The sequence below is a fragment of the Oryx dammah genome, unplaced genomic scaffold (assembly GCF_014754425.2).
Source record: "Oryx dammah isolate SB20612 unplaced genomic scaffold, SCBI_Odam_1.1 HiC_scaffold_12, whole genome shotgun sequence".
NCBI lineage: Eukaryota > Metazoa > Chordata > Mammalia > Artiodactyla > Bovidae > Oryx > Oryx dammah.
The window spans coordinates 46146338-46165900 of NW_024070196.1; the positions used below are offsets into that span (position 1 = coordinate 46146338).

At 38.7% G+C, this 19563-nt stretch overlaps 1 protein-coding gene across 1 annotated transcript in view; it reads right to left on the minus strand.

The window, feature by feature from the left end:
- PIWIL1 (piwi like RNA-mediated gene silencing 1) overlaps positions 1 to 18710 on the minus strand; it is a 36163-nt gene extending 17453 nt beyond the window's left edge. The window contains exons 1-8 of the mRNA XM_040251597.1: positions 18633 to 18710; positions 18182 to 18293; positions 8885 to 9010; positions 8164 to 8378; positions 7672 to 7793; positions 6537 to 6617; positions 5252 to 5449; positions 4640 to 4751 (exon numbers count right to left, since the gene is read on the minus strand). Coding sequence (XP_040107531.1) covers positions 4640 to 4751; positions 5252 to 5449; positions 6537 to 6617; positions 7672 to 7793; positions 8164 to 8378; positions 8885 to 9010; positions 18182 to 18293; positions 18633 to 18710 — 1044 coding nt within the window. The remainder of the gene's footprint in view (positions 1 to 4639; positions 4752 to 5251; positions 5450 to 6536; positions 6618 to 7671; positions 7794 to 8163; positions 8379 to 8884; positions 9011 to 18181; positions 18294 to 18632) is intronic.
- Between the last annotated feature and the right edge of the window lie 853 nt (positions 18711 to 19563).

Below are 19563 nucleotides of genomic sequence, written 5' to 3' on the forward strand. Positions count from 1 at the left end.
CACATATTTCAATCCACCCAACTGTTAACATATTATATCTGAAGTCTTTGCACAGACTAGAGATCACCTAAACAGTAAATATATAGCAACCGGGGACCTGAGGCAGAACCCTGAAGTATGTCAACATTTAAAAGGTCACTTGTGGAAGAACAAGCAGGCATGTAAGATTTGGTACTAGTCAGAGAAGGGGAGAATTTTCCTTAATGTTGCTTCAGGTTTAAATCAACTTTCAACTGTGTCCTCTCTGTATTTGCTGCTGATGTATACCAACTCTTCCCATCCCTGATCGTGATTATTCAAATGAACTACAGAAAAATGCTTGTCACAGTAACCTCTGACACTCAGAAGAATCTAGGTCAAACATGGTTCAAGTCCACAAGGAATTTTCAGAGGTTAAAAACAGCAGTGGGGAAATCAAGCTGAGATGACCCTTGGCCTGTTTTCATTTTGCCAGGGTAAGACCAGTTCTTAATGCAACTTCTTAGGGCATCATTTCCCTCCAGAGTGGCATCTGATCTTCTCATTAATAGGAGAGGAGAGCAGCTGAAGATCAGGCAGCAACGGATTTTTCAGCAAAAAGACATTTCAAAGATCACCAGTCAGATGAATACTTTTGACATTTTATATACACACTAATAATAGTTCATTTATTCTACTTATTAGAAAAAAGAAATAATCTACAGAAAGTAGAAAAAAGTTATATAAATTTTAGCACTTCAAAAACAAGCTTTAAATTTTAATTGATGTGTGTTCCTGCACTTCTGACAGAGCACATCAAATGGGAAGTGACTTCTAAGGATTTAGGAGGCAGATCTGCTCATCTCTGACCACTACAACATTTGATGCCTTCCTACAGAAACATTTTATTTTTTCTTCTAGTCAGTAGCTGTTCCATTAGGTTGGTGCAAAAGTAACTGCAGTTTTACACTGTTGAACTTTACCATTTGATATTGGAATACATTCTTAAATAAATGTGGTTATACATCCATTTTAATGTACATTTCTTGCTTTATGTTTTTTTGCTAATGACTTATTACTTGCTGCTTCTATTTATTTTAGACTATAGAAATATTGGAGAAGGCAATGGCACCCCACTCCAGTACTCTTGCCTGGAAAATCCCATGGGCGGAAGAGCCTGGTGGGCTGCAGTCCACGGGGTCACTGAGGATTGGACACAACTGAGCGACTTCACTTTCACTTTTCACTTTCATGCACTGGAGAAGGAAATGGCAACCCACTCGTGTTCTTGCCAGGAGAATCCCAGGGACAGGGGAGCCTGGTGGGCTGCCGTCCCTGGGGTCGCACAGAGTCGGACACGACTGATGCAACTTAGCAGCAGCAGCATAGAAATGTTACACAAAAAGCAAATTCAAGCAATATTTTTTTTTAGTTCAAAATGGATCATAAAGCAGCAGAGACAACTTACAACAGTACATGTGGCCCAGGAGCTGCCAACAAACGTACACTGCAGAAGTTTTATGAAAGACACAAGAGATGTGAAGATGAGGAGGACAGCGGCCGGGCGTCGGAAATAGACAACGACCAACTGAGAGCGTCACTGAACCTGACCCTCTTACAGTTATACCAGACGCTGCTGCAGGACTCAGCGCCAACCACTCTATGGTCATTCTGCATTTGAAGCAAACTGGAAAGGTGAAAAAGTTCCACAAATGGGTGCCTCACAAGCTGACCACAAACCAAAAAACTAGTTTTGAATTGTCTTCTTAATCTATGCAACAATATCAGAAGTGGATTTTATACAACTGGCGACAACCAGCTCAGTGGTTAGACAGAGAAGCAGCTCCAAAGCACTGCCCAAAGACAAACTTGCGCCAAAAAAATATTTTTCTGGTCATCTGATGCTCATATGATCCACTACAGTTTTCTGAATCCCAGTGAAAACATTACATATGAAAGGTATGCTCAGCAAATTGATGAGATGCACCAAAAACTGCAAGCCTGCAGCCAGTATTAGTCAACAAAACAGGCCCACTTCTCCACAACAATACCTAACCTCACATCACATAACGCTTCAAAAGTTGAAACAATTGGGCTACAAGCTTTTGCCTCATCCGCCATATTCACCTGACCTTGTGCCAACTTACTACCACTTTTTCAAGCATCTCGACAACTTTCTATAGGCAAAATGCTTCCACAACCAGCAGAAGGCAACAAATGCTTTCCAAGAGTTATCTAATCCTGAAGCACAGATTTTTACACATAGGAATAAACAAACTTATTTCTCATTGGCAAAAATGTGTTGGTTGGAATGCTCCCTATTTTGGTTAATAAAGATGTGTTGGATCCTAGTTATGAAAGACTAGAGATCTCTTCAAGAAAATTAGAGATACCAAGGGAACATTTCATGCAAAGATGGGCACAATAAAGGAAAGAAACAGTATGGACCTAATAGAAACAGAAAAAAAAAAAAAAAGGAAGAAGAAGAGGTGGCAAGAATACACAGAAGAACGGTACAAAAAAGATCTTAATGACCCAGATAACCATTATGGTGTGATCACTCACCGAGAGCAAGATATCCTGGAGTGCAAAGTCAAATGGGCCTGAGGAAGCATCACTTTGAACAAAGCTAGTGGAGGTGATGGAATTCCAGCTGAGCTATTTCAAATCCTAAAAGATGATACTGTTAAAGTGCTGCACTCAATATGCCAGCAAATTTGGAAAACTCAGCAGTGGCCACAGGATTGGAAAAGGTCAGTTTTCATTCTAATCCCAAAGAAAGGCTATGCCAAAGAATGTTTAAATTACCGCAAAATTGCACTCATCTTCCACACTAGCAAAGTAATGCTCAAAATTCTCCAAGTTAGGCTTCAACAGTATGTGAACCAAGAACTTTCAGACGTACAAGGTGGATTTAGAAAAGGTAGAGGAACCAGAGATCAAACTGCCAACATCCACTGGATCACAGAAAAAGCAAGAGAATCCCAGAAAAACATCTAATTCTGCTTTCTTGACACTAAAGCCTTTGACTGTGTGGCTCACAAACATACTGGAAAATTCTGAAAAAGATGGGAATACCAGACCACCTGACCCTCCTCCTGAGAAATCCATATGCAGAAGCAACGGTTAGAACTGGACATGGAAAAACGGACTGGTTCCAAATCAGGAAAGGAGTATGTCAAGGCTGTATATTGTCACCATGCATATGCAGAGTACATCATGCGAAATGCTGGGCTAGATGAAGCATAAGCTGGAATCAAGATTGCCAGGAGAAATACCAATAAGCTCAGATATGCAGATGACACCACCTTTATGTCAGAAAGCAAAGACAAACTAAAGAGCCTCTTGATGAAAGTGAAAGAGGAGAGTGAAAAGGTTGGCTTAAAACTCAACATTCAGATAATGAAGATCATGGCACCCAGTCCCATAACTTCATGGCAAAGAGATGGGGAAACAATGGAAACAGTGACAGACTTTTATTTTCTTGGGCTCCAAAATCACTGCAGATGGTGACTGCAGCCATGAAATTAAAAGGCACTTGCTCCTTGGAAGAAAAGCTATGACAAACTATTAAAAAGCAGAGACATTACTGACAAAGGTCTGTTCAGTCAAAGCTATGGTTTTTCCAATAGTCATGTATGGATGTGAGAGATGGACCATAAATAAATTTGAGTGCCAAAGAATTAATGCTTTTGAACTATGCTGTTGGAGAAGACTCTTGAGAGTCCCTTGAACAGCAAGGAGATCAAACCAGTCAATCCTAAAGGAAATCAGTCCTGAACATTCATTGGAAGGACTGATGCTGATGTTCTAGTACTTTGGCCACCTGATGCAAAGAAATGACTCACTGGAAAAGACCCTGGTGCTGGGAAAGATTAAAGGCAGGGGGGAAGGGGACAACAGAGGATGAGATGGTTGAATGGCATCACCGACTTGATGGACACAAGTTTGGGCAAGCTCCAAGAGTTGGTGATGGACAGGAAAGCCTGGCGTGTTGCAGTCCACGGGGTCGCAGAGAGTCAGACTGACTGATCAACTGAACTGAACTGATGATGACTTGAAATTCATGGTCCAAAGCCATAATTACTTTTGTACAAACTTAATATTACTTGCCTCTGGTGTCTTTTTCAATTTAGCGATCACTGTGCCAAAAGGTAGAATCATCTTTTACAAACTGGTGCTGGAAGATCAACCACTGAACTTACTATCAAACCTCCATGAAACAAGTTTGTCTGAATTCTGTCAACATGTTAGACAAAGATTGAGTTAACCCATTTGCAGATTTATCACAACTGATGCTAAGGGTTCAAAGATCTTGAGCTGCCATTGCCAGATGAAGTTTTTGAAGAAGTGCTAGTTACAGAAAGACAGTATGGTAAGCTGTTAACTTGTATTTTTTATCATCTATTATCTATTTGTCCTCTACATGGTTAAGTTCAAATGTAATCCTGAATCCACTTCAGAAAAAGAACCAGGAAAGAGCACCTCTCACTTGCTTATGAGCTAACTATGCTGTGACTGGCTTGATAAACATATTTATATACAGCTTTAAGGGCCACTTGTTCCATATGTATTAGAAAATTCATTAGCTATTAGAAAATTGTACTGAAGGTATTTCAGATTTCTCCTAAGGTCTAAGCCATTCACATTAAAAAGATAAAAATCAGTATTAATGTCTTACCTTCCTATAGTACTCTAAGAAACTGACTTCAGAGCCATCTGCTTTTTTAAAGGTACTCTTTGGATTCTGGTCCCAGTCAATATCATCTACTCTGTATGTTTTGTTGTTATACCTATGACCAGTTGAGATTTGTCAATATTTGATTAAAACATATAGAAATGTTAAAGAAAAAACAAAAAACTAGACAACATACACTTTCTAGAAAATAAAATTTCAAATCATTTGGTAATGTGCAATAGTATAGAAAGAACAGGGAAACAAATTTCTTAAAAGCTGTGAAGCCTGGTGTGCTGCAGTCTATAGGGTTACAGAGTTGGACACGATTGAGCAACTGACCTGAACTGATGCTAGATGGATGTGGATGTAACCAAATTAATATGAGAAATAAAATTATAACTAAAAAGGACAGAAATAATTGGGTTTTTCTCCTTTTCAGATGAGTATATTCCCCCAAAACTTTTAACTCTTGAGAGAGGTTGTAAGTTTCCCTCCCATTTCTGTGCTACTCTCCCCTCTCAATCTTAATCTCTACTTTCCAGCTAACATTTTAGGGCTAGAAAGCCAAAACATCTTAAGATTTGTAAAATTAGTTTGTATTCTTAAAAGTCTTACTTGGTGAGAACAATTAAACCAATCAGTTCCTTAGACACTTGTTCTTGAAATTTGTGTTCTTCAGTTTGATGAAACAAGTTGAACATGAAATCTAGAACAGTTTCACTTCGAAGAACTTTGTGACTGACATCAGTGCAGAGCATGATGTTATTTTCATACTGAAGAATAGAAGTAGTGAAGCCAGGCCAAATCACCAATCTGTCCAATGGAATGAAAGCCATGAACTAACTCCTATGAATATCCCAATATACTTTGTATGCTACAAGTTGTTTTTTACCTTTACTAGCTAGGTCAAAAGGATAAGTCTTTTAGTAAATTTACTTATTTTTATCTTTTTCAGATAAATACTGATCTTTTTAAGATCTCCAACAATGAATGTTATTTTATAATAACATTATCATTTCCACTTTAAATTAATACACCAACTTTACTAAATTTTTATATTGTTCTAAAAACTTGAAAAGTCTAACTGAAAATATCTACAATTATTATAAATAAACCTAAACCATTTGAGTGTATATCCTGACACACTGCAGTAACTTTTGAAGCAATCATAATTAGGTGATGAGTTTTTATGATGAGTTTAGGTGATGAGCAAATATATGAATGTATGGATGTGTAAGCATGTACGGATGTGAGAGATGGACCATAAAGAAAGCTGAGTGCTGAAGAACTGATGCTTTTGAATTGTGGTGTTGGAAAAGACTTTTGAGAGTCCCTTGGACTGCAAGGAGATCAAACCAGTCAACGCTAAAGGAAATCGGTCCAGAATATTCACTGTAAGGACTGATGCTGAAACTGAAGCTCCGATACTTTGGCCACCTGATGTGAAGAGCTGATTCACTGGAAAAGACCATGATGCTGGGAAAATTGAAGGCAGGAGGAGAGGGGGACAACAGAGGATGAGATGGTTGGATGGCATTACCGACTCAATGGACATGAGTTTGAGCAAGCTCCAGGAGCTGGTGATGGACAAGGAAGCCTCGCGTGCTGCAGTCTATGGGGTTGCAAAGAGTAGGACACGACTGAGCAGCTAAAGAGCAAATATAAACTTTGTGTTGGAAAACTCTATGCTTTTTCCCTGTGACTAGTAAATATCACATGATCTTTAAGGCTCCAGGTATTCTGGGATGTCTCCTTTATTGTTCAAACCAAGTTAAATGTTCATTTAATGTGATGGGTACCATTTAACAGCCATAATAAATCTGATCATTTCATAATAGAGCATCACTTTCAAAGTCTGTGATTAAACCTAAGAAATAGAAACTTCCCAATTTATACAAACCTATGATTTGGAATATCAATTGGGTCACTTGGGTTATAGTAATTCCGTCCAATTTGTTGCAAATTCATGATCTTCAAAAGCCTAGAATTTGAAAAGTCAGAATAATGACTACTGATAAGTATCCCATACTACAATTAGAATGGCATACTGCTTACAGCAGAGGTTGGCAAACTATGGCTTGTAGGTGGGCCAAATCCAGCCTACCTGCTGATTTTTGTATGGCCTAAGAGCTATTTTTTTGAACAGCTTTTAAAGGTCTAGAAAAAAATCAAAACTATAATATGCATAAAGATGCATGAATTATATGAAATTCAAGTTTCAGTGTCCATCAGTAAGGTGTCCATCATTGGAACACAGCCATGATCATATATGCTCAATGACTGCTTTTCTGCTTCAACAGCAAAGTAGAATGGTTGAGATACATCTGGCCCTTTGCAAAAAAAAAAAAAGAAAAGTTTGCCAATCCATCATTTACAAAAAAGTAAATCTCCTATTGCATTAATTCAAGTAAATATCTATCAAGATTAATCAGTAGCAGATATCTTATGACCACCTTAAAAGGGTAAATTACAAACCCCAGTATTATGTCTCACTATTCTCATACCAATTTCAGTCTCATCCAGATTGCTTCCCACTCAGCAGGGGGATAGAGGGCAGTCTTCATAAAACATGTGTCCTAATTTTGGATTTAGAAAAAAAGGGCATCCACACTGAAAGCAAATTATAGAGCATGCAGTATATGTCCTATGATGGAAGAAATAAATCTGAATAGGCCTAAATCCTGCCCTGTTTTCTGAATTGGTACCCACTGTGGGAGAGAAGGAATATAAGGTTAGTGACAGACCTCTTGAGAGACTGTGTGTTCTTAATATAAGCTCAAATAGGATTTAAAAGATCTAATCTCAACACAAATAAGGAAGTGAAAGACGTGACACTTGCTTAAAGCAAATAAATAAGATTTATATCAGTATATCACACCTAAAAATGATTAAAATTCAAGAGTAACCCAATGATCTTAACCAATCACTGTCAAATCTAGGTACTAAGTATACAAGTACTTACTATACATGCCTTTCAACTTTATATTATGTTTAAAATTTCTTATTAAAATGTTAAAAGAAAAACACTAACATACCTCCTGAAAATAATATTATAGAACTGCAAACAAGTTGGTGACGTAGGTGGGAGTTCATTTGTCAGGGTGATTGTTATCCTCACATGCTCTCCATTTCTAGTCTGACTAAAAACTTCAGTAACCTGAAGCCAGAGTGGTGGAAAACCAAACTTTTGTTAAAATAAGCCCAATACATAAGCCTGTTGAATAAGGCAACAATCTGAGCCATCAAGATCAAGCTCATGAAAATTGAGAAAAGTTTTAAAAAAAAAAGAATGGGTATGAGAAAATGATTTTAAGTGCTTTATTATTACTTGATTGTAATGATTAAGTCACTCAGGTAGATCTGAGAATGATACAATTATGCCAAAACACCCTTTGGGGGCATTATAAATCCTAACAGACAGGAGCCTAATGGACTTGGGTTTCTCTAAAGATACCCTAGAATGTTTCAGTTTGACTTTGAGGTAGAAATCCCCATTTCCCTCTCCCCATTCCAACAACTGAAATAACCTTGTGCTGTAGTCTTTTAGGTAAAAATAATATTGTTCCATCAAAAGCATGACACCTTCCAATTAAATCCTCATGTTGAAAAAGAAGAGCTGAGCGGAGTCTTCTGGCTTCCATCAACGGATTATAGTCAATGTGATACTGATATAAGGCCCACTGGGGACGGGATGTCAATCGGAAATGGTTAGTGCTTAGCCTTACGATAATACCTGAAGAACCTGTAAAAGTAAGTCACATTTAATTAATGATATATCAAGTGTATGCTTCCTTGAAATCTTTACTGTCATGCCAAGGCAGATGCAGTTCTGTAAGCAAAGGGCTAAGAGCAACAGACAACACAAGTTCTCAGACATCTGACTTTGGGGACTACTATTTTATTTCCATAAATTACTGGAAGCATCCATTTAGAAAACAATTATCCCTGGACTAGAGTAATTTACAACTGAACCAATGAAATCTTTATAGCAAAAAGCTTTAAAAGAGAAAAGTGATCTACGCAATATGTATCAAAATATTTCAGTGCAGCTGAAAACATCTATGACCTATTTCAAAACCAAAAGGGAGAGGAAAATGGAAAAAGTATCCATGCAGTCTTTGAACAAACATACTCTTTCACTCAAGCAATTCATCATACAAATAAATACCTAAGTAAAAGTGCTTCAATTTGCTGTCCTGTGTACTTGAAAAGTAATCTCATGAAACTTACTCTTAATGATTAACCTACCTGTTTTTGATTCTTTCACATGATCTAGGTTCTGTCTTGTATTCACACCAAGATCATGAAAGTCTCTACGACGACCCCCTCTCTCTGCTAATGATAACTCCTGGAATCCAGCAGATATCTGGAGTTCTTTAAAAAAAAAAAAAAAAAAAGAATAACAGAAAAAAATACGTCTAAGTAATACGCAACATGACAATGCAATTGCCAAAGTACACTATGGCATGAAACCCAAAGGCTCCTGTGGTGCTAAACATAGTGTGTAACAATCCTGCTAGGATGCTTTAGGTATCTGCCAACCAAAGAAAAAAGTAACTTCTCAGCTAGAACCTCTTCCATGAAGCCCTTCTTGTCACCACCCTAGGCAAAGTCAGCTCCCTCACAGGACATATATACCTTTACAAGATCAAGATGACTGGACTCATTCAAGAACTTAGAAAAATATATTTGCTGATTGGGTAATTATTTTTCTGTCTGTAGGTATAATATCACCTAAGGGCCTTAATATCAGTATTTTCACAACTTTTATGATGTAATTATAGGTGTAAGAACTGGCAGTTTATAAAATTTAAATGTGCTACCTGAATTAGAAAATGTTGAAGTTTAAAATGTAATTTCCTCACCAATTCCCTTAAAAATCAGCAGAATGGATGGGATGACCCTGTGCAAATCCTGTGACCATGATACACATCTACTGGGGTAGGTTAACTATCAGTACATAGTTACTTGCAAAAACTGTGGTTAAAATATCCAAATTATTAAGTCTTTTAATTTGTATAAAATTTTTCCAGTTGTCATGTATGGATGTGAGAGTTGGACTGTGAAGAAGGCTGAGTGCTGAAGAATTGATGCTTTCGAAGTGTGGTGTTGGAGAAGACTCTTGAGAGTCCCTTGGACTGCAAGGAGATCCAACCAGTCCATCCTAAAGGAAATCAGTCCTGGGTGTTCACTGGAAGGACTGATGTTGAAGCTGAACACTTTGGCTACCTGATGCAAAGAGATGACTCACTTGAAAAGACCCTAATGCTGGGAAAGATTGAGGGCAGGAGGAGAAGGGGACGACAGAGGATGAGATGGTTGGATGGCATCACCGACTAAATGGACATGGGTTTGGGTGGACTCGGGGAGTTGGTGATGGACAGGGAGGCCTGGCATGCTGTGGTTCATGGGATCGAAAAGAGTCAGACACGACTGAGCAACTGAACTGAACACTTCATATAACTAGTATGATGTGAACCAAAGAACAATTACAAGCTATATAGACAAGTGTTAAATTGTAGCTTGCAGTTAACATGCATGTTACCTTGTGTAGCAGAGATGACTGACTACACAATAAACAATATTTCATTCTTATTTTAGAAGTTTATTTAGGAAGTAACACACCTAATAGGGGATTCCCAGGTGGCATAGTGGTAAAGAATCTGCCTGACAATGCAGGAGGCAAGGGTTTGAGGACTAAGTTGCAAAGATCCCCTGAAGCAGGAAATGGCAACCTCTCCAGTATTCTTGCTTGGGAAATTCTGTGGACAGAGGAGCCTGGTAGGCCACAGTACATGTGCTCACGAAGAGTTGGACACAACTGAGTGACTGAGTGCACACACATACCTAACAGACTAAAATTTCTACCTTCCTTGCATGTAAGGATGGCCTAAGAGACTTTTGCAGAAATTATTGGATGAAATTTTTGAGAAAGCACGTTAAGGGCATTAATAGCTGGCTTTTATATTCTCCACGCCCCTAGCTGCCAGTCTTGCCTGGAATCTGGATGTGATGGCAAGAGGGAGCCCAAGCAGACATTCTGAGCAAAACTTAAGTCTAAGTGACAGAAGTCACGGACTTGGGAGAACAAAAAGCTAAGGGAGACCAGTCCTCTTCTAATCACAAATGCTAAAATTAGCTTAGAATTGCCAGCTTCTCAAAGAGAAGTAATGTAGCTTCAACAAAATATATCGGTTCCTGATATATCTTGTAAACAAGTTATTTTAATATGAGCTTCAATTTCTACACCTGAAAAATTGATTATAACAGATTTTTACTGGAGTGTGGTAAGTTTTAAGTAAGAACTTCATTTATAAAGCACTTTAAAAGTACTGCTAAATATGCTGGTTCTTGTGCCTCAAGATTTTCAGGGGCTCTATTTTTAAGTCTTTTTATCTTAGTTTTTTGTTTTAATTGGAATTTAGTTGCTTTACAATGTTGTGTTAGTTTCTGCTGTACAGAAAAGTGAATCAGCTATACATATACATATATCCCCCCCTTTGTCACCACAGAGCACTGAGTTCCCAGTGCTGTACAGTAGGTTCTCATTTCTCATTGTCTATGTTATACATAGTAGTGTGTATATGTCAATCTCAATCTCACAGTTTATCCCACCCCCAGCCCCAGCCCCCTATATCCCCCTTAGTGTCTATTTGTTTGTTCTCTCTGTGTCTCTACATTTAAAAATCTTTCAGTATCTGGGGGCTTCCCTGGTGGTTCAGTGGTAAAGAATCCACCTGCCAACGCAGGAGACAGATCAGGAAGATCCCCTGGAGAAGGAAATGGCAACCCACTCCAGTATCCTTGCCTGGGAAATTATACGGACAGAGGAACCTGGCAAGCTACAGTTCCTGGGGTTGCAAAAGAGTCAGACATGACTCAGCCACTGAATAAACCCCTGGTGAACTTTGTATACTAAAGACTTTCAGCTTAAGGTGTCCACACTAACAACGGTCAGGTATACTGAATCTAATCTGATAGCAACAACTGGTCATAAATGCTTAATTTGAATTCTTCCCTGAAAAATTTGAGTTTCTCTTGAAAAATTAGTAGTTATAGATATGAAAATCTAACTGCAAGTTTCTGAAAATAATAATTAAGTCTGCTCCCCTCTCCACATATAGTACTGCTACGACTAATACTTTAGTCAAATGTTGATTAACTGTCGATCTAAAAGCTGTTTTAAATGGGGATACAGCTGCAGAAAGAAGAACGGAACTGGAGCAATCAACCTGCCTGACTGGACTACACTACAAAGCTACAGCCATCAACACAGTATGGTACTGGCACAGAAACAGAAATACAGATCAGTGGAACAAAAGAGAGAATCCAGAGAAGAATCCACACACACCTATGGACACCTTATCTTTGACAAAGGAGGCAAAAATATACAATGGAAAAAAGACAATCTTTTTAACAATTGGAAAAAAGACAATCTCTTTAACAACTGATGCTGGGAAAACCGGTCAACCACCTGTAAAAGAATGAAACTGGAACACTTTCTAACACCACAGACAAAAATAAACTCAAAATGGATTAAAGATCTAAATGTAAGCCAGAAACTATAAAACTAGAGGAAAACAGAGGCACAACACTCTCTGACATAAATCACAGCAAGATCCTCTATGACCCTCCTCCCAGAGTAATGGAAATAAAAGCAAAATAAACAAATGGGAACTAATTCAATTAAAAGCTTCTTCACAATGAAGGAAACTATAAGCAAGGTGAAAAGGCAGCCTTCAGAATGGAAGAAAATAACACGAAATGAAACTGACAAAGAATCTCAAAAATATACAAGCAGTTTATGCAGTTCAATACCAGAAAAATAAATGACCCAATCATAAAATGGGCCAAAGAACTAAACAGACATTTCTCCAAAGAAGACAGATGGCTAACAAACACATGAAAAGATGCTCAACATCACCCATTATCAGAGAAATGCAAATAAAAACCACAATGAGGTATTATCACACTGCAGTCAGAATGGCTACCTTCAAAAAGTCTACAAACAATAAATGCTGGAGAGGGTGGAGAAAAGGGAACCCTCTTACACTGTTGGTGGGAATGCAAACTAGTACAGCCACTATGGAGAACAGTGTGGAGATTCCTTAAAAAACTGGAAAAAGAACTGCCATAGGACCCAGCAATCCCACTGCTGGGCATACACACTGAGGAAACCAGAATTGAAAGAGACACATGTACCCCAATGTTCATCACAGCACTGTTTATAATAGCTGGGACATGGAAGCAACCTAGATGTCCATCAGTAGATGAATGGATAAGAAAGTTGTAGTACGCATACACAATGGAATATTACTCAGCTATAAAAAAAGAATATATCTGAGTAAGTTCTAATGAGGTGGATGAAACTGGAACCTGTTACACAGTGAAGTAAGTCAGAAAGAAAAACACCAATACAGTATATTAACACATATATATATGGAATTTAGAAAGATGGTAACAACAACCATATATGCAAGACAGTGAGAGACAGATGTAAAGAACAGATTTTTGGACTCTGTGGGAGAAGGTGAGGGTGGGATGATTTGAGAGAATAGCATTGAAACATGTATATTACCATATGTGAAAAAGATGACAAGTCCAACTTCAATGCATGAAACAGGGCACTCAAAGTCGGGGCACCACAACAACCCAGAGGGATGGGATGTGGAAGGATGTGGGAAGGGGTTTTGGACGGGGAGGTACATGTGCACCCATCGCTGATTCATGTCAGTTCAGTTCAGTTCAGTTGCACAGCTGTGTCTGACTCTGTGACCCCATGAACCGCAGCACGCCAGGCCTCCTTGTTCATCACCAACTTCCAGAGTTCACTCAAACTCACGTCCATCGAGTCGGTGATGCCATCCAGCCATCTCATCCTCTGTCGTCCCCTTTTCCTCCTGCCCCCAATCCCTCCCAGCATCAGTCTTTTCCAATGAGTCAACTCTTCACATGAGGTGGCCAAAGTACTGGAGCTTCAGCTTTAGCATCATTCCTTCCAAAGAAATCCCAGGGTTGATCTCCTTCAGAATGGACAGGTTCGATCTCCTTGCAGTCCAAGGGACTCTCAAGAGTCTTCTCCAACACCACAGTTCAAAAGCATCAATTCTTTGGTGCTCAGCCTTCACAGTCCAACTCTCTCATCCATACATGACCACTGGAAAAACCACAGCCTTGACTAGACGGACCTTTGTTGGCAAAGTAATGTCTCTGCTTTTCAATATGCTGTCTAGGTTGGTCATAACTTTCCTTCCAAGGAGTAAGCGTCTTTTTATTTCATGGCTGCAGTCACCATCTGCAGTGATTTGGGGGCCCCCAAAAATAAAGTCTGACACTGTTTCCCCATCTATTTCCCATGAAGTGATGGGACCAGATGCCATGATCTTCGTTTTCTGAATGTTGAGCTTTAAGCCAACTTTTTCACTCTCCTCTTTCACTTTCATCAAGAGGCTCTTTAGTTCCTCTTCACTTTCTGCCATAAGGGTGGTGTCATCTGCATATCTGAGGTTATTGATATTTCTCCCAGCAATCTTGATTCCAGCTTGTGCTTCTTCCAGCCCAGCGTTTCTCATGATGTACTCAGCATATAAGTTAAATAAGCAGGGTGACAATATACAGCTTTGACGTATTCCTTTTCCTATTTGGAACTAGTCTGTTGTTCCATGTCCAGTTCTAACTGTTGCTTCCTGACCTGCATATAGGTTTCTCAAGAGGCAGGTCAGGTGGTCTGGTATTCCCATCTCTTTCAGAATTTTCCAGTTTCTTGTGATCCACACAGTCAAAAGCTTTGACATAGTCAATAAAGCAGAAATAGATGTTTTTCTGGAACGCTCTTGCTTTTTCCATGATCCAGCAGATGTTGGCAATTTGATCTCTGCCTTTTCTAAAACCAGCTTGAACATCTGGAAGTTCATAGTTCATGTATTGCTGAAGCCTGGCTTGGAGAATTTTGAGCATCACTTTACTAGCGTGTGAGATGAGTGCAACTGTGCAGTAGTTTGAGCATTCTTTGGCATTGCCTTTCTTTGGGATTGGAATGAAAACTGGTCCGATGGCCACTGCTGGGTTTTCCAAATTTGTTGGCATATTGAGTGCAGCACTTTCACAGCATCATCTTTCAGGATTTGAAATAGCTCAACTGGAGTTCCATCACCTCCACTAGCTTTGTTCGTAATGATGCTTTCTACGGCCCACTTGACTTCACATTCCAGGATGTCTGGCTCTAGGTGAGTGATTATACCATCGTGATTATCTAGGTCATGAAGATCTTTTTTGTACAGTTCTTCTGTGTATTTCTGCCACCTCTTCTTAATATCTTCTGCTTCTGTTAGGTCCATACCATTTCTGTCCTTTATCAAGCCCATCTTTGCATGAAATGTTCCCTTGGTATCTCTGGTTTTCTTGAAGAGACCTCTAGTCTTCCCCATTCTGTTGTTTTCCTCTATTTCTTTGCAATGATCACTGAGGAAGGCTTTCTTATCTCTTCTTGCTATTCTTTGGAACTCTGCATTCAGATGCTTATATCTTTCCTTTTCTCCTTGGCTTTTTGCTTCTCTTCTTTTCACAGCTATTTGTAAGGCCTCCCCAGACAGCCATTTTGCTTTTTTGCATTTCTTTTCCATGGGGATGATCTTGATTCCTGTCTCCTGTACAATGTCACGAACCTCAGTCCATAGTTCATCAGGCACTCTATCTATCAGATCTAGTCCCTTAAATCTATTTCTCACTTCCACTGTATAATCATAAGGGATTTGATTTAGGTCATACCTGAACAGTCTAGTGGTTTTCCCTACTTTCTTCAATTTAAGTCTGAATTTGGCAATAAGGAGGTCATGATCTGAGCAACAGTCAGCTCCCAATCTTGTTTTTGCTGACTGTATAGAGCTTGATTCATGTCAATGTATGGTAAAAACCACAATATTGTAATTAGCCTCTAATTAAATAAATAAGTTTTTTAAAAAGGGATATAACTGGAAACTTTGTTCCCCTTTCATGCAGCTGCCAGAATGATTTATTAAAAACACAAATCAGGACATGCTATTGTGTAAGAGTTCTCTCATGTCAACATATCCCACTTTACAGAGTGAAAACTTCGGTCTTAATGTCTCATTAGTGATAAATCTGTTAAGGCTGTCATTTTAATTTCTAAAACACAGTGGATACTTGAATGCTTACTGTGAGAAGCACTTCTCAGATGTAATACTCACAAGAGCAGGGAAAGACGGTAAAAGAGGGCTTTACATTACCCTGAGTATCACTGAGTCCTCACAATGGTCCTTATCTTTAAAAGCATATACCATTATATAGGTAGGGAACTGAGTTTCATAGAATTAAATTTAAATTCATGAGTCATTGTTAAAAAAAAGTATTAGTGAAGATCAATACAGAGAATGTTTAGGGAAAATATAATAAAGCAAGTGACCTGGAGGTGGTTTTTGGAGTCACTGGTTTCAGCACTTGATTCCCACTCTGGATTTAGTCTTGTCATTTTTGGCCTCTGAAGATTTTCCAACTATCTTGCCAGATCAGATAATTTCAAAAGGTATTTTAAAAATATAGCACATTAAAGGTATTTATTTGGAGGATATATATCCTGCTATAATGCTGGATATATAGAATTCTTACTTGGCTTATATATTTGAAACTCATGCAACCTTATGTTTCTATTATCAGAAACATTTATAATTTAATGTGACATATTTATTCTAATAGAACAGATTATATCTCTCTGTTCACTTTTTGGATTAAATGGGTAATTGTTTAAAAAAAGATTGAGGAAAGTGATTCAATCAGTTCATCCAGGGAAAGTGATTCAATCAGTTCAGTTCAGTCGCTCAGTCATGTCCGACTCTGCAACCCCATGAACCGCAGCACGCCAGGCCTCCCTGTCCATCACCAACTCCTGGAGTCCACCCAAACCCATGTCCACTGAGTCGGAGATTCCCATGAATGAACTGTAATCAAGGACCTTAAAAATTAAAAACATCATGTAGCCCACTGGAGCTTCCCCAATGGCTCAGCGATAAAAGAATCTGCCTGCAATGCAGGAAACACAGGAAAAGCAGGTTCAATCCATGAAACAGCAACCCACTCCAGTATTCTTGCCTGAAAAATCCTGTTGACTGAAGAGCCTGCGGGCTATAGTCCATGGGATCAAAAAGAGTCAGACACGACTTAGCAACTGACCAACAATAACACATATTTACTGAAAATACAAAGCTGTTTTACAACTTGTTTTCATTTCAGTCAAGTTTTTACATTCTTGAAAATGGCTAATTGGTACTCCATTGTTATTAAAGTACAGCGGGTTTTACCCTTACTGAATAGGTTTTTACAGTGTTGGGATCCTGAATGTAGTTAACAGTCATACACAATCATGTACTTATTCAGTGTCTGGATAAATTACCACGAACATAACTGCTACTAAAAGTGTAATGCTGCTACACATTACAAACGCCATCCAAAAGTTGGTACAATCCTACATGGAACACAAGTTCCAGTTTTTAAATAGCCAAAACTGGCAAAAAATAAAATGGAGAATAACCGGATTAAAAAATGCTCCAGTTCAATTTCAACTTAATGGTAAGGCTTAGCATTTTCACTGCCCTTTGCACTTTTCAATGATTTGCGCTTTCCTTTGTCCCCTTTCCCATCACAGATTCACAAGACTGCTCTGTGCATCAGAAAGATGAGCTGTTCTCTAATTTCAGTAAGTTTCCAGGTTGTCTCTTGACACTGCCAGTATCTGTCACAGTTCAATTCGTACCACTTCAAGTTCATTTTAGATTTATCCATGTTTTCTAAATTTCATGGGTTTCATCTGTGATGACTAAATATTTGGTCATATTGTGGTGCAAGGCATAAAGTAAGGAACCAACTTTGTTCTCAAGTTTTCCATTTGTATCAACACTTTTATTGCCCATTTCCCATGCCAATCCCAGGGTTTTAAAAGCCACTGTTACTACATTAATTCTCTATGTATATATATGAGTTTGGTTTTTTTTCCAATTCTAAAACCAAACTTAGTAACTATTAAAATCTTATACCAAGCATCCAGAAAAAATTAGCTTTTGCAACAATGCAGGGAAAAAGCACAATTTTTGGAATCAGAACCGGCATTCTGACTCTACTGGCTGTCACAACTTTGACCTCAGTTTCTCCGTCTGAGAAACAGGATGAACCAATACTACACACGTGAAAATATATTTTATTAAGTCAAAGTTACAAACACTAAAGTTGGTACAGCTTTGATAAAACCACTAAAGAAGCCAAGAGAATGTTCTAAATTGATTAATGCATAATAAGCACATTTATAATCAGTTTAGAATTTACCTGCTTTGTAAAAGCTCGTGTGGGGCTCTAGTGTTTGCTCTTTTTTGTTGCTAAGAAAAGAAATCCTGAGGCACTGCAATCAATGGCAGGCTGCACAGCCTGAGGGAGATGCTGGGACTCCTTTTTCTTTAAACAGAATTTTGGTAACTGCTCCCCATCTATTGCTACAAGCGCACAGACACACACGCAGAAGCCCTTTCCCTCTCCCTTCACCTTGTGACTTCGCTGTCGCTCCTACTGTCCCTCTCTGTCGTCCACGGCCAACTAATTCCCCCTCTGCTGGCGGCTGCTGAGGTCGAGGCTGGATGTAACCAGGCTGCTGACTCTGCAGTTATATGCAAATAAAGAACAGCATTCTTTTTGTGTCAAGAGGTCACAGACATCAGAGGAAATAACTAGTCAAACAAATCTAAAGCATTCAACCAAAACTGATCTAAATTAGTAATCAAATATCTTATGAAGAAATTTCTTCAAGAAGGGTTACCAAGTGAAGTCAAGAACCAGCTTCCAACACCCTCAGGACATAGAACACGATTTTCCTTGTTCAGTTCCTACTTCCTTCACAGGACTCAGATTTTAAATTTGACAGCCTAAGCTGATGAAGGCTTAGCCAGTTTGTTTCTCAAGGACTCTCCCTGCAGTTAGAAAAGAGTGGCACACTCACCGCAGAGGCGCCCACATGCTGCACCATCTCCTGACCACGAGCCCTTCCTCTTGCTCTTGCTCTGGCTCTCCCAGTCATTTTCCTTTTTCTTAAGAGGAAATAATCATGAAGACAATATTCAGTGTTTGCAATTATATTTGAGTGTTTCTACAATGCTATCTTTAAACTGATTTGGTTAAGATTCTAAAATAAGCTCCTGGGTAATCACAGAGTTTCCTAGCCTCTGAAGGCACTATCCAATATTGCCTCTTAAGACAATATCCCCACCTTCAGCAAAGCTTCAGTGCTCCTGTGCTAGGTGAGAGCACTGAAGTAGAAGACTTATTTTTATGTAATATGTCATCTTTCAATTGAATTAATTATAGAAAGTCTTAAGATATTGGTGAATAGTTCTTTCACATCTAGATATGTAATCTATGAAAGAGGGCTCTTATAGTAAGCTTTATGCCAGGCCCTTTAAGTAATTATTATACATACATACACTACTGTGTCTTCCTGGATCATTCCACAATTGCATGTAGCTTTTTTTTTTTTTAACCACATCATTTATGTCCCATAATTTCATTCTTGATGAGTGGCATCCACTCTGTCTCCAAGGAAACAGAGTCATTCATCTCCAAACTACTCCTTTACTGCTCCTACCACACATGATCAACAATTCCCCACATTTTTTCAACAGCACCCTGTAGATGAGTACCTAATGTAACCCAGGATCTGTCAGGCATCAAATATATTAACATGTATAAAAGGTTCTCCACCAAGTCACTCCCAACTATAGGGTAGAAAGCAGTATCATCAGGTTACTATCAGAGCCAGACTGGCTCTTCTTCACATAACCTGTGAAGCAAATCACATAACCTGTGACTCGTGTCTTTATTTGTAAAATAGCCAATAACAACCTATACCACACAGGTCAACTGAGAACAACTCA